The sequence below is a fragment of the Mytilus trossulus genome, chromosome 13 (genome assembly GCF_036588685.1).
Source record: "Mytilus trossulus isolate FHL-02 chromosome 13, PNRI_Mtr1.1.1.hap1, whole genome shotgun sequence".
Lineage (NCBI taxonomy): Eukaryota > Metazoa > Mollusca > Bivalvia > Mytilida > Mytilidae > Mytilus > Mytilus trossulus.
The window spans coordinates 55,229,769-55,246,630 of record NC_086385.1 but is presented as its reverse complement, the minus strand read 5'-3'; the positions used below and the strand labels follow the sequence as shown (position 1 = coordinate 55,246,630).

General features: G+C 32.2%; 1 protein-coding gene across 3 annotated transcripts; it reads left to right on the top strand.

Moving 5' to 3' along the window:
• The first annotated feature begins 1,637 nt into the window (after window positions 1–1,637).
• On the top strand, window positions 1,638–16,471 carry LOC134693945 (ankyrin repeat domain-containing protein 7-like). Of its 3 annotated transcripts, none has more exons than XM_063554905.1 (5): window positions 1,638–1,777; window positions 4,943–5,258; window positions 5,823–5,924; window positions 14,459–14,671; window positions 15,384–16,471. In XM_063554905.1, exons 2-5 carry the CDS (start codon window positions 4,985–4,987, stop codon window positions 15,611–15,613), a joined length of 819 nt encoding a protein of 272 aa, XP_063410975.1. In that variant the 5' UTR covers window positions 1,638–1,777; window positions 4,943–4,984; the 3' UTR covers window positions 15,614–16,471. The 3 variants fall into 3 exon arrangements, with proteins under 3 accessions (XP_063410975.1, XP_063410976.1, XP_063410977.1); XM_063554906.1 differs by lacking the exon at window positions 1,638–1,777 and adding an exon at window positions 1,934–2,043; XM_063554907.1 differs by lacking the exon at window positions 1,638–1,777 and adding an exon at window positions 3,656–3,788.
• Window positions 16,472–16,862: the final 391 nt, after the last annotated feature.

Sequence of the window (16,862 nt, the reverse complement as noted above, 5' to 3'; positions counted from 1 at the left end):
CTGCATAATATGTTCGTAAACAACTTAACGCAGCATGCCTGGACAATAAAACCTATTTCCCCACGTTTCTGTATATATGATATATCATGTATAAGGATTTTTTATTTTTAACTTATTGGTAGGTTTTGAAAATTTGACTAAATCCAACAGAGACAAGGTATACAAAATATGTTCGCAAACAACTTAATGCAGCATGCCTGGACAATACAACGTATTTTCCCCACGTTCTCGTGTATCAGTCTGAAACCAGGTTGAAATAGAACAAAAGAATCGAAGCTCTTTGTTAGAGAAGGCGATAAATGTGTACTGTATTGTTTACTATAGTGACAATTTTTTTTAAAGTTAATAGAAACAAACACAATTGCAATTTTCTTCTCAATTACGAGGTGTTTTATTTTAAAAACATCATTTGCATAAGTTTTTAATTTATCTAGTACATAGTTAAGCAGAACAATTAGATATCAAGTCGACGACATGAGTTGGATGAAGAAAATGCATAACCTCCGATTTTTGTGAAAAAATTACCACGGACGGAAAGCATATCAATCTATTAGTTCAGTAATTTTCGTGTCTGCCCTTCCATTTTGTGACTGAAGAAAAAATTCCAAAAAATGGGTAACAATTGTATCAAAAAGAGAAAATCGAGTGCACCTTTTTATGTTAGGGCGTGTTTGAGTTGAGTATTTTGACTTGATATCGTACAAAGTAAGAATATTTCATACATCGTCTCGCTTCAGATTCTATCATTTTTATATATTAAAGCTACAGGTTGACTTTATAACACAAAAAATTCACAGTACTAAAATATGAAATATATGCGTCAAGTGAAATACCTATCTAATGAGTCACAAAAACAGAGAAGGTGTGTTAGAATAGCTATTTTTTTTACTGAAAGTACTTGACGACAGTCTTTCAAGTTGGATGATGAAAATGCATATCTTCGAAAAATTCTAATTTTATGTGTGTGATAACTATAGTTTACAGTCTTCATACACTAAAAAAATCTAGTCTGCCCTTCCACGAAATATTTAAATAGAATTTTTTTAAATGTTTATGAATTTTCGAAAATTCCCTCTGACAACCGATCAGACAATAGTTTTAAGTTGAATCAATGCAGACAAGATTATTAACTGATGCTCATTAGCTAGTTGATATATTTGTCTTTAAAAATACAACTGACATATAAAGATCGTAATTGTGCAATGTGGATAAATTTATCGGTTCCCAAGAGCAAAATTAGTAGCGCGTCATCCCTACAATGGCTTCCGTTTCTACGATTGTGAAAATGAACTGGCATAATGGGGAGATAATTTTGACGAAGTAGAATCCTGACCGGTTTATGATATAACATGAATATTACTGATTACTGATTTTTTTTTTGATTCTTGGCTTAGTTTTAGATTTTGAAAATTTTTCATCCAAAACAAATTAAAAAAATGGAGACATGGTCTACGTAATATGTTCGAAAACAACTTAATGCAGCATGCCTGGATAATAAAACCTATTTTTCTACACGTTTCCGTATATATGATATAATGATATGTATTCCATGTGTCTGTCAATCTATCAATGTGAGAGCTATTGGAGAAAAACAAGTAATAATAGGTGTCAGAGACGGCAACCTTGTCGAATTGTTTTTTCTGTCATAAATGGGATCGACTGTATTCACGTCACCTCGTTAATGTTGTCAGATCAGTATACTATACTGGTTTTGATGGGAGTAATTGTAGTGGTATCGCACTGAACGGATTATATAACACATGTACTATGTTTGAAGGTAAATTGAACGGATTTTACTTTTATAATAATAATAATAATTATAATAATAATAATAATAATAATAATAATAATAATAATAGGGTTTAAATTATCTTGATTTTTTGTTCTTTTTTTTCTTCAAAATTTTGATATTCAAAAATAGCCTTTACTACTTACTATACGTCACATCGTTAATGTTGTCAAATCTTATACTGTCCTCGATAGGAGTGACAAGCATAATAGTTTTGTGAACGGATTTATATAACGCATGTACTATGTTTGAAGGTAATTTGAACGGATAATTATAATAATAATAATCGGGTTTTAGTTTAATTTTTTTTTTAATTTTGATATCTATATGTAGTTTAAATGTAGAATTATTGAGTAGTTCCTTAATTTTTGCACGACGTGAAAAGAACGGATTCATATAACACATTTACTATGTTTGAAGATAAGTTGAACGTATTATGCTATCATAATAATAAAAATATGGGTAAATTATACTTTTATGTTAGAAATTTTGCCACATCCTCTTTTTGTGTATAAGTATTAAAGTATTGAATATTTCTACAATGTTACACACTTTGATAGTTTCAATACAGCATTTGTACTATAAACAGATTTATCTTACTATCCTGTACATGTATTCATTTAAGATAGTAACACATTCTCTATTGCACTAGTATCTAGTTAATTGTAAGCAACTTCCCTTTAAAGTACAACTTTTCTATTATGTTTATCCATGTGAATTAGTCAAAGTTACCGCACATAGTTATACACAGATGTGGCATGAGTGCCAATGGGACAACCCAGTCTATCCATCCAAGTTACAATTTGTAATTTAAAAGTATTATTTATATAATTAAAACTATAATTATCATTTTAAGAACGTAAACATTGTGAAACTATATGAAAGATTTATCGTCGGTTGTTAACCACACGTATGTTAAAGTGGTTCGGAAGACCTCTTGTGGTTAGGAATGACAAGGTTGTTATATTTTTAGAATGTAAATAATGTCCCAAGGACACAAGGAACGGTTTGACAATGCATCCTGCTTTTAAAATACAATATATGAGGGTGGTAATGCCCTTTACCGTCAGGCGCCAAACGGTATTTTCGGCTACCGTTAGCGTCAAATTGGTTAAAATTTTGCCGTGATTCGTCAAAATATCCTTATCGTGATTCGTCAGATGTCTCAAATAATTATCGTTACTGTTTTTTTTGAAAAAAAAATATATAGCGTAATTCGTCAAATTCACTGAAATTACCGTTAACGTCATTTGGCAAGAATTTTTACCGTTACTCGTCATGAAGGTACCCCATTTCTACCCTCATATATATAATTTAAATAACAACTTTCACAGCACAGATTCGTAAAACAATCGTCTTTATAAACAGAGTTATCAATCTATAGTAACTATCAAGCCGAGGGACTTTCTATACTAATTAGTATATTAGTATACAAAGTTCCTGTCAAGCCTCATGATTCTTACGTAAGGAAAATAAACAGAAATTTCGAAGTCTTTTTCCGCATATTAGACGAAGGTAAACATACTATAAAGCTTGTATCAGGCTTTCATTCGGATGATTCTCTTCAGAAGGGCTATTTATAAAACCAATGATGTGAAGTCAGTGTTTTTTCAACACATGGATACATGTCAACAAGCTTGCTGTTCGGTTTGAGTCAAGGCTCCGTGTTGAAACAGCAATTTGACCTATGTAATGATTTACTTTTACAGATTGTGACTTAGATATAGAGTTGTCTCATTGGCACTCATACCACATCTTCTTATATCTATGTCAACACTTATTGATTTACATTTACTTAAGTATTACATGCATGCAAAAGGTCAACATCAAACAATACACAAAAAATAACTTGTCACTTTAATTGACCTATGACGTAATAAAACATACAATGTACATTAATTAATATGTAGATCCACGAATGTTATGATATTTTTGTATAATTAAAACGGAAAATTCAAGATAGTATATGTGGACCTAACATTGCCGTTTGATAGTAAATGTAAGTAATATTCATGTATTTCATTTTCACACAAAACATGACAATACACATCGTTTAAGAAACTGGTTCAGTTTATGAACAGGCAATCACATATTTGGGATTACTTACAGATATCACAATAGATATAAGAATATGAGGTATGAGTGCGAAGGAGACAACTTTCCATCCGTGAAATTCACAATTTATAAAAGTAAAACATTATAGGTCAAAGTACGGGCTTCGATGTACATCATGTATATAATCAATTTGATCCCTTTGTTGTAAACAGGTACTTATCCAGCAGTGGCGGATCCAGCCATTTTAAAAAGGGGAGAGGGGTCCCAACCCAGAGTAAAGGGAGGGTTTCAACTATATGCTCCCATTCAAATGCATTGATCGTAAAAAAAGGGGGGGTTCCAACCCCCAGAACCCCCTGGATCCGCCACTGTCCAGCCCTCTATTTATTTGCGTTTGTTTCAGTTTGCGGTCTTTATTAATGCCAGTGGCCCTATGAGGGTCTGAATGAGGAGTCTTCCATTTCTCTGTTATTTAATATTCTAGGTTATTTTTCCCTCTTCTTTATTTTTTTTTTATTCTCTATTCTTTAGCATGTCATTATTCTTTACCTTTCCCCTCACAGACCCTCAAATAGGAGGCTGGCATTAGTCAGACTCAATGTCTATTTATAAACGTGTATTTCAACAGGATTTGGAAGTATGTTCTTATGTATTACTGTTTCACTTATTTTCCAGGTTAGGGGAGGGTTAGACCACCTTCTGTATGTATGTGTCTGTCCCAAACCAGGAGCCTGTAACTCAGTGGTTGCATGTCGTTTGTTGCTTAGTTGTCAGTTTTCTATCAATATTTTTTGGTAATAAATTTAGCCGTTCGTTTTCTCGTTTGATTTGTTTAACATTTGGCATTTCAGGGGCCTGTCTATGCGATATAGGCTTTGCTCATTGTTGAAGGCCGTAAAGTGATAGTGATAGTTGTTAATTCCTATGACATTAAGTCTCTTTTGAAGCGTTGTCTCATTGGCAATCATATTATATCTTCTTTCACCGCAGCGGCCACATAAATCCATCTCTATATTGAATAATGATCAATAATTCGGTAACACCTGATAAGTTTATGTTAAAGACAAAATACGTCAGTTCATTTCTTTTAATTTACAGATATCAAAAGCCATTAAACCAGAGTCAAATATAAAATCTAGAATGGCGGTGTCTGTTTTGAAACATAACACGTCATCAACAAAAGCACAATCAGTGGCGGCGGCTAATAACATTACACCGTCGGAACTAAATACCAACGACTCTCATGGAAGAACTGTTTTATTTTATGCATCACGATATGGTAAATTAGCTGCTGTTAAAAACTTGATAAAAGCCGGAGGAGACCCGAACATTTCCGATGTGGATGAAAGCTCTCCGCTGCATGAAGCTGTTGAACGCTGTCATCATGATATTGTGAAAATATTACTCAAACACCGTAAGTAAACACAGAATGTTATTGTACATTTGTAACGAACACAATTGAACTATATATTAGAAATAAAGGATATGGGGTATTCATTCATAACACAAAATCAGTAAATGTACAGCAAATAACACACCAAATATAAAAAAATAATTATATGCACAGTTGTGAAAATTCGTGATCCTACACCCCGTCCATACTGTTTACAAACATTTTCGCATTGTACAAGATCATGCGTTTCTAATACTGTTTATGACGTCTCTGCACTAAATCCATTGGATGTGTACCGATTGATACTTTAAAGTTTTATCCGAGTTCATTTTAATGGTGAACTATTTCCAATTTTATAACCTGTTTACATACAAACATTGACATAGACATAAACTAGTTCCTGTAGACGAAATAATAGCCGATATTTGTATCCTTTCAAACGTTTTAGAAAAAATATCCAAATTAAGAACGAGGAATTACGTGGCCATATTACTATCTAACAAAATTCGTGAATTATTAATTCAAAATGTGACTTAAATACTTAATTGTTTTGTACTGTTGTATCACCATGATTTGTAATTTTAGGATCCATAGACGTGAACACAAAAAATAAACATGGACAAACTCCTCTCATGAAGGCTGTCATTTATGACGATGAAGAAATGGTCAAGTTACTTCACAAATCAGGTAACTACTTTATGTTTCAAAAGCGATGGCGTAGTGTGAATCTTTCATTTCACACATATTGTATTTATCACAATGTTATTCATTTCACACATTGTTATTCATTTAACACATATTTTTAGTGGAAGAAGACGTCAAGTCTTCTGAAGACTTAAGGGGCCGACCCTTGGCATTGAGTCTCTGTATGCCGCATTCGTTTCTGTGTATTACAATTTCAAAACAACTTAGATTCCTGACACCGATTTTTACACATGATTAGGCATCTGAATCATTTAATTTGTAAATTATGATTGTAAAACAATCACTATCGTAAATATGACCCTTTTATTAATGTAAATTACTAGATTTCATCTCATCCACATGAACGTTATTTGTTTACTTGTAACAGGATGTTTTAACTGTAGATATTTGTATTACGCATGCGTGAATTTGGTATCGGGACAACTCGCCCTGTTTACAAGTTCGCCCTTGAAGTTACGAATTTTCAATCCTGCAGACAAGAAGATTTTGTTTTTATATAAATAAAAAGGATATATAAAGTGTTGTCTTTATTCATGGTTTTCTTTTGTCATGTGAATTAGATGCCCTTCGTAACATACAAGTGAACCTCCCGTTTAGGAGCAAAAACTCCCGTGTATGAAATTTTTCAGACTCCATATCCAGGTGTAATGATAAGTCGTTATACTAAGGCTATTTTTTCTTATTTTTTCTGTAGACTTAGCTTTAATTTTTTATAACCATGCATTGGCAAGCTTGATAACTCGTAATTGTTTGTCAGTAACTAAATGTACGATGATGTCCCATACAGAACCTTCTGACCTTGTTTGTTTACATTAAAATTTCAATGGCGTCAAAATCACGTGATGTCAATTCGTTATATCCAATCAAATTGCTCTACTGTCAATTAGGGGATTTTTCAGTCTACAGCAATTACGTTATTTCTTTCTGGGATATTGCTTCAAAATATTTTGCAATAGTTCTGGGTTTTATTCAAAAGGAAAACTCTTTTTTTGCCATCCCTTTTGACATCAAGGGAATTTTGTATGAATATTTACCTACAGTCATGATGGTCAGAATATCGATCTTTTTTATAATGAATTAAAAGAAAATTCTATGAAAAATAAATGTAAATTGTTTCTTATTAACCAACTCTATATGCCTGTTCAAAATTATGGCATGGACATCGTTTTTTCATATAGTTTTCCTTTCATTTTGGTTGGGCTTTTTTCGCGGGAAAATCGAGAAAGAGGTAAGGAGCATGTCATTTTTAAATTCCTAAAAATACGATTTGCTTGACCTGTATTGCCTGCCACAAGATTGATGACGCTGAATGGAATGTACACAAAGCAATGGAGGCCGGAAATGGGATTTTGTGAAGTTCAAGAATGTTTTTAAATATTCGGAAGTTGGGATTGAAACGGGCATTAGAAAATTGGCATTTTTTGGCAATAATTGAGAACAACAATGAAAACTTACCTTTAGAAATGTTTTTTTATTCAAAAGTGCAGAAAAAACGTATTTTGCACTGTTTTTCTACGCCAGAAGTACCGTAGTGACATCAATGCGGAGTTTCCCCGTGTGTTAAGTTCAAACACAAATACCTAACGAACTGACAAGATGAACGATCTTAGACTACGGTAGGATATTTGAACATTTACTACTGTACGGGTGTAATTGACACCTGTGTTAAATTTTACCTGAACATCAAAGAAGATGTATAATTATATGGCTTCACTTGACAACTTGGGTGTCAAACATACTGGTAATCAACGATGTTTACCTCCGGCTAACTGCCGTTGTGTTATCAAAACGATGTGTATTGGGAATATTGAAATACTTTTTTGTTACTTCCCTTTGTTTTATCCTGTTTTCAGTTATTTTGCTTTTAAAATTGTAAATTGCAAAAAGACTAAAAATGATTAATATTTTAATCAAATAATCATAAAAGGATGTTGATTAAATGAATTTAAATGATTTTGGACAAATAAAAAAATTAAAATTTGTAAATTATTTTAGCAAACTAGACCTCCTTTCAAGGATTAAATTGAAGTTTATATAATAAATTTGTTTACATCTGATTTGATTTAACATCTTCAGAAGAAGGAATTTACTTAAAAATTTAAACAGTAATGTTGATCTTATTAGACTATTTAAATACACTGTAAAACATTATATAACTTACCTGTATGAATATTTGTGTGATGCAAGATGTATGAGAAATATTTTTGAGAAACACTTTTTAAAGAATAATATTCTGGTACAAGAAACCGAAGGTGTAATAACATTTAATTTCTAAATATTGTGCTGATTATATATGATTATACTTAAAAACATTGCCTTGTGATATTTTGTGTAATATGTAATATATCTGTTGTATATATATGTTGAAGAATTGAATAAAGATAAAAAAAAAAAAAAAAAAAGACTAATAAAAGGTCTAGTAGTTGGATCCTAGTAAAATTTTGAAATTTAAATTTGTAAATGTTAGTAAATAGCAAGACATTTTACACTGTTTTTAAGTCTTTTTAAGCTTTCTACAAATATGACTTTCATAATGCTTAAAATCCATGCAGTACTAGTGTTAGTGTATGTTATTTTTTTAATTAATTTACGATGTTGCAAATATACATGTGGAGCTTATTTCTTTCTTATTTGTCTATACATTTACAAATGATAAGGAGATGGAAACACGAACAAAAATATATACAGATAAGATATACAAATATAATGATTCATTTGCAAGCAGTGAACAATCATTTGTCAAAAACAAAATAAAACAAAACAAGAAACAGATTCTTCTTATTATTTTATTTAATTCAAATAGAGAGGCAATAAGGGAACTATAAACATTACAATTTGATGGAAATTTGATGAAAAAACACAATTTCTACATCATTTGGTTACATTAACGACAAAATTTATGTCGATAAAAAAACATGATGTTTTGACCATTCAGTACTTAATAGATACATAGTTCTTGGGGAAAAGTTTCATCAAATAATATGAATATAAATGACTTTTTTTGTGCTCATTTTTTTCAGTGGGTTGTGATGATCTTCCAGTTAGGTTACCCTCATTTGGAGTGTTGTTCCCAACTTGTTGAAAGGTCCATCTTTGTGCATAATTCAAAATTGGAAATTTCAACAAGCATCTAATATTCTTAATCTGGAAAATAAACCCTGGTCTGCTAGCTTCATGTATATTTTTTCTACCGATTTAATATATAACTAGAATCATGCAAACAGACTTAAGGAAAAGGCATGTAAGATCATCATACAAATATGACACTTTTTCTAGACAATCCAGATCTTGCAAAATACGTCGCTAAAAATTGTAACCTTTAAAATTGTTGTTGTGCAGTAAAAACCAATATGGAAACTTTCAAAAGTTATGTAACAAGTCTTACTATTTTTATGCTCCATTTATGGGCAATATGTTTTCTAGTCTGTCCGTCCGTCCTGCTTCTGGTTATAAAGTTTATGGTCGAGGTAGTTTTTGATGAAGTTGAAATCCAATCAACTTGAAACTTAGTACACATGTGTTCCTCTTGATATGATCTTCTTAATTACTGCCAAATTAAAGATTTTACCTAATTTTCATAGTCAACTGAACATAGAAAATGATTGTACGGATGGGAAATCCATGTACTTATGACCTTTTCTTGTTTGAAGAAAAAAAATACATTTTAACGATAATGGAACAAAGCAGCCTGGGTAAGTGGGGGCTGCTTTTATGGTAATTCAAGTTACCTTTTATTCACCTTCTTCCACTTCAGAGCTATCAGCTCTTTGATTATTTTACACATTGTTATTCATGTCACACATTGTTATTCATTTCACACATGTTTTATTTTACACATTTTTATTCATTTCACACAGTGTTATTCAATTCTTATTTGCGGAAGGCGTAGCTTATGATACTGAAATTTATGTTGTTTTTGAAACAAGAGGAACATTAAAAATCATCAGGTCAAACAACTGGATCACAATAGAAAGAAAGCGAAAAGAAATACAATAGTCTATCTAGTTTTGAATGGGGGCATTCCTTAGTCTTGAATTGAAGGCAACATTGATTGATTAATTGATTGATCGGTTGACTGATGTTTAACGCCACCTTCAGCGCTATTGGCTATTTCGTGGATTTTGATTTTGCCATTATTTATGATCTTTCTATTTTGATTTTTTTTTGTTATTTCACCTCTTTTTTATGTCTTCATAACAGTACCGTCCACTTTTTCCACCGAATATGACTATAACCGGGTGTGTAATAACATGAGCCACATGACAGGTGCCACATTTGAAGCTAGATGTGCTAACCCTTTCAGTGCAGATGAGATTACTCGCAGATTTTGATGGTATTCGTGTTGCTCAGTTTTTAGATTTCTATGTTGTTTTTTGTATACTTATGTTTGTCTGTTTTAATTTTTGTTTTTTTTCATGACGATGTCATTTTATTTTTGATTTATGAGTTTGAGATTTTTACATTAGCCGTATGTGGCACAACTTTTTGGAATTTTTGATCCGAAATTCTCTTCAACTTTGTATTTGTTTTGGCTTTATAAATGCTTTGATATGAGCGTCACTGATGAGTTTTATGTAGACGAAACCCGCTTCTGGCGTACAAAATTATAATCCTGGTACCTTTGATAACTATTGAATGTTGCTCTGATATCTTTCGCCCCTCTTTAACAGACATTTTTTCCTTCTCTATAAATACTGTTATGTGTTAAATATTACCATACAATTCCGATTTATAAGTATATATATCTAATTTGTATATATAAATATATTCAATAAATTTTGTTCATGATGATTACAGATAAAAATAAATCAAATTTTGGTAAACAAACTCATTAAATATGAGGCGTAAGTGGACATCCCTGGTCAATACCCTGATAAGCAGTCTTCAATATGACAGGAATGATTGATACGTATAATAATCGACTAATAATAGACATAAAAACAAACTTTACGTATGTACAGGTGATAGATATATTAAAATATATTATTGAGAAATAGGCTTCCTTTGTTATAAGAACTTTTTGTTATAAATATTCATACAAACTTCAGTACTTTATTTTAAAGCAAATTGAAATATAACTGTTGAGAAATAGGTTTCCTTTGTTATAATAAGTTTTTGTTATAAATATTCAGTTCTTTATTTTAAAGCAAATTGAAATATAACTTTTAGTGCAAACTTTATTACTTAGCATAGCAATTGTATATAACTTTAGAAAAGAAAAGAATTAATCAAATTTACATTTGTTTTAAAAAAACGCCAAAATTTCATAAACTAAAAAAAGTCTTAAAAAAAAGTATAAAAAAAAAGATAACCGCTGCAACAGTATATATTCATGAGTTTCTTATTCTGTTTGGTGAGGAGTATTCTTTTCCGTGAATGGACGAGTGTTCCCCTTGCCTAGCGATATATTTATTTTACGGGGGGAGGGGGTAGGAAAATAGGATTCATGATCACAGAAAAGTTGCAGAGAAGAAAATATTTGTTACAACATTATTAATAGTTTCTGTCATTCAATGTGATATGTTCAAGACTGGGATTGGTATACGAGTATTATAGTATAAGGTTAAAAAAATATAGCGAATTATTTTACCCCTAATTTAATTCTAAGATTTTTTAACCGAATAACCAAATCTTTATTTTTCTCTATCTCTCGTTTCGTTTTGTTTCGTTTCATTCCATATCAAACATATTCATCCAATGAAATGCAATTTGGGAAAGAATGCAATAAAATACCAAAAGCAAACAAAACAAAAAAAAACATGTTTATTACAGAAATAAATTATAACATTTATTATGACCAGGACCTGTCATTGGCTGACAGAAAACAAACATTTAATAATGACCATTATGGTCAATATTATATATAGTATTGCAGTCTGCTTACTAACTGACCAATCATAAAAATGTATGAGTAATGGTAGTTTATCGATATATATGATTATAAAAGTTGTTCCGTGATAACAAATAAAAATAGTTTCCACCACCCATACAATAAATATTGACATATAATCACTTAAGATCTTGTACTTGCTGACTAATTAGAATAACTGCTTAAAACCGTGTTTAAGCCTTTTTCAACTGATTTTATAGTTCGTTCTTATGTTGATTTGTTATACCACTGTCCCAGGTTAGGGGGAGGGTTGGGATCCCGCTAACATGTTTAACCCCGCCACATTATTTATGTATGTACCTGTCCCAAGTCAAGAGCCTGTAATTCAGTGGTTGTCGTTTGTTTATGTGTTTTTTTACATGAATAAGGCCGTTAGTTTTCTCTTTTGAATTGTTTTACATTGTCTTATCGGGGCCTTTTATAGCTGACAATGCGGTATGGGCTTTGCTCATTGTTGAAGGCCGTACTGTGACCTATAGTTGTTAATGTTTGTGTCATTTTGGTCTTTTGTGGATAGTTGTCTCATTGGCAATCATACCACGTCTTCTTTTTTATATTTATACAGAAGGGTGTGATCTGAATTTTAGACATGCAAATGTAACATGTAGACACGACGCTTATAACTAAGACAAGTGAAACTATATGTAGGTGGATTTTGTTTAGTTCTTACCCAACAATAGAAATTAACTGTTTTCAATAAAGGTAAACACGACCATGATGACATATTTGGCATTAACACATAACATTTTATGATCTTGTACTGACTGACCAGTTAAAATAACTGCTTAAAACCGTAACACATATAGGAAGGAGGGTGTGATCTGACGTTTTTTTCTCTCATAGAAATGACAGTAGACATTATAAATCAAGCATGTAGACAAGTCTAAATATCTCATAAATGAAATCGGAAGAGCTTATATGTGGGTAGATTTTAAGTTCTAATAAAACGGTAGAAATAACCTGTTTAAATAAAGGTTGACATAACCAGAATAGAATACTTGGCTTTTAAGTGGTCCAGCGAAAAAAATCATAATTTTGAACTCTTGAAAAGTAGAAAAGTCTAAATTTGATAACACCCAAGAACTTTCATTTTACTTTAATGTTAATTACAGTCAATAGTAATTATAATATACTATACATATGTGATGCTCCTGTAGCGCAGTTACTGCGTCTGAGTTTGATTAATAAAGTATGAATAGTTGAGTCCAGTACTTGTTTGTTCACCCATTCCAGATCTTGTTGTACCTAGGTATAGGAAGATGTGGCATGAGTGACTTTTCATAGCTTTATCATTGACAAGTTTAAGTCCTCAAAACTATTAAAAAATATTTTTTTTTAAGACTTTAACAGACAGTTTCTCATTATATATGTAAACGAATTATAAAAAGAAAAATGGGGGTCACCGGGCAAAATTTGTTAAAACATTCAAATGGATAAAACCAGAGAATTCCGAAAATTTGACCAAAATTCCAACACATGACAAGCGAGCTTCCTTAACTCTTGAATGCGTTACGTGCAGCGGCAAATATATTTGATTTTATCGTCAGACAATCTATGTAGAAGTGCTATTTCAGATGGTTATCATGCAGATAAAGACAATGCGTCATGCACTTACACGTTCATCCCACTTTGAGTAGGGACGAGATCGCAACCTTTTAGAATTCCGATTCGGTTCGACCCACGTCACATAACAGGGGCGGATCAAGCCATTTTAAAAGGGGGGGGGGGGTCCTAACCCAGGACAAGGGGGGGGGGGGGGTGCAATTACATGTCCCTTTTCAAATGCATTGATCGTCCAAAAAAAGGGGGGTCTAACTCCCGGAACCCCCCTTCCCCTCTGGATCCGCGCCTGCATAACAAAATAGTTGAATTTACTCCACATTTGTTTTAAATTTAAAGTTATCTCTCTTGGCATCGAATGAACAATTCTCTGTTGTAACCATTGAAACCATAGCAAATGATAGTAAAGCGTGAGGCAACCATCATCGTGCTACAATGTCTTGAAACGACCAAGCTAATTTTTATCTATTTTCAAGCACAAAACCTTCCTCATATCGAATAAATTGATAAATTTCAATACGGTAAGTATAGGATTTGTTAGTCAGTTACAAAGAGTACCGGTACCTCGTTAAACATTTATTTAGATTGTATATTTAAATAGAACTAGTTAGTAATTGTTATATCAGTATTTGAAATTCTTAAATATACATTGTCATATCATTGTATGTATCCATTATTTCCAGAATATTTAAGGAATGACTGTAATATTTTATCTGTCTATGAAGAAATAACATACACAAATTGGTGCACACTGAATAACGCGCGTAGCGGGTTATTTAACAGTGTGCACCACATTTTTTATGTTATTTCGAATAGACAGAAGAAATATTCCAGTCATTTCTTTTAATTTAATTCTTAATTCCAATTTAAACCGTAGAAAACCGTGACAAAACGTTGATGACGTCACGGTCAGCCAATCAGAAGACGCGTTACATCCAAAATTAAATTATTGTTGAATTAATTAATGAGAGAACTATATTTCAGAAAAAAGAGGAGACAGAAGAGAAAATAATAAATGAGAAAGTAATTATAAAAAATTAACAAGAGCGTTTTTTGTTTTTATCAGGTGCTGATCTTGATGTTGAAGATTCGACTGGTAAATCTGCCTTTCTAATAGGTATGAGCGAAGGCAGAGAGAAAACTACAGAATACCTGATGAAAAATGGATGTGATATAAACAAAATAGATCGACTTGGACAAACAGCTCTATACTTAGGAGTCATATCGCCGAGCAGAGCGAGTAAAAATTCAGAAACAATAAGGAAAATGCTGAAATTGGGTATGTTAGAATAGTCAAAATGTTTAAAATATTGATTTATTAAAACACCTAACTATCGCATACAAATCAATTTGATGTTGAAATATCCTGAATATATAGAAATAAGAAGATGGGGTATGAGTGCCAATGAGATAACTCTCCATCCAAGTCACAATTTATAAATGTAAACCATTATAGGCACAGGTACGGCCTTCAACACGGAGCCTAGGCTTACACCGAACAGCAAGCTATATGGGACTCATCAAATTACTGGTGTTATACCATTCAAACGTGAAAACTAACAGTCTAATCTATATAAAGAATGAGAAACGAAAAACACTTATGAACCACATAAACAGACGATCAGCACTGAAAATCAGATTCCTGACTTAGGACATGTGCAACCAATTTACATGTTTACTTCCCAAACTCTAAAACAGTGGTAAGTCTATCAAAGTGACAACGCCACTGTTTGTAAGTCCGGTATATTTGATGTAATACCAATATGAAAAAGAGGAACTTTACTGCAATTTCAATAAGTTACTCAAAGGGATTAACTTTAATGAAATTAATTGTATGTTCAAATTGTCCTGCTGCGTAGGATAAAATGTGGTAATAAGACCGAAATGTCGCAGTTAAAACCCATGAAATTATTTTTAACATTTGAATTGCTTGAAGACCTTTATATACAAGTTTGACTGTATTATAAATATAAATTATATTATTTTTGCAGGATATACGCTAGAAAAGGATGAATATTGGCTCGTCAAAGCGGGTGTAGACATTGATACTTTTACCCACCAAAACTTCTTCCAAAAACTAGCATCTAGATTCATGCGAAACACACAACGTAGGCGCTTCAGTGAGGGTGGACCGACCGATCGCCAAAGGAGCGCAACTGTTGTCTACAACGATAAACACGAACAAAGGTTTAGCGCTAGGAGTAAATCCTTCAACATTTGAAACATGACTTTGTTACTGTTTGAAACTGTTGTACATGTGATAACTTAGATGTCAATGCAATCAGAAATATCCATATCGCCACACACTTTGATTTGTAAATATACATGTATTGTGTGAAATTCTATCATGATCATTCAAAAAAGTCATATAGTGTCATTCAGTCAAAATTGAACTTGCGTGCCATCTATTCATAATCCGATTATGTTGATACTAACACACTACCACGGTGCAACACCTTTGAATACAATCGGCAATCTTCGGGTGACTCCGCTACTCTCGGAATCGGCCGAGTTGTGTCGAATGCTCTGAATAAAGACACAGCTTTTACCAAGGATCATCCGCGACTAAATTCTGCGAAACACCGTAGATGGCCTCCAAGGCAAACATTTGGTCGCACCCAATCATTACACTATGGACGTATCCATATTTTTATTCTACTAACCTCATTTTAACTTGTACATAACATTTTTTCATCGTTCAATTGATTACACTGTGGGAAGCACTTGATGACACAACATAAGTGTGATGAACTTCTTCTTTGGCTGATTTATAATAGAAAGAAGAAGATACTTATATAGAGGTTATGACATTTTACACATGTCGTCTATTTCTGTCACGCATGAAACCTGACCCAATGCAAGAATTTGCGATATTTGAACATTAAAAGTCATACATCTATCGCTTTTCTTATGTGGCGTAAGACTTTTTTTCCTGTGTATGCCGTCAAAATGTAACTTCTATGATGTCATGTGATGACGAAAACCCCCAGCGAGAATGTGTATTAAATACTACCATTATCTTGGATAGATTGTTCTATTTTGCATCTCATCTTCATCATAATAAAACATAATAAAAACAGAAGTAATATATTCTTAATATGCGTAACGTATTGACCTGAATGACAGGTATTTTTCTCCCTTGGACATTAGGTATTTCGGGTTTTAGCCTTTAGAGCGCTCGTACTTGTATTATGGTAAAGACATTTTCTTATGTAGAAATATCTCGTATTTTTTATTTTTTATTGTTGAAATAACGTTTGTCTGAGTTACTTTAGCAATATTGTAGCTTAGATACAGCATATATATATCAGTGTCTACCTTTCCAAGTTTTCTTTGTCTTTAAGCATTGCATTAGGATTTAAACCGTTAGCTACGTACCAATGTTTGCAACTTTATTCACGCTGTCGTTACCTGTGATGTTTTTATAAATAATAAAAAATGCATCGTTTGTGATGTTATATTAATTTCAA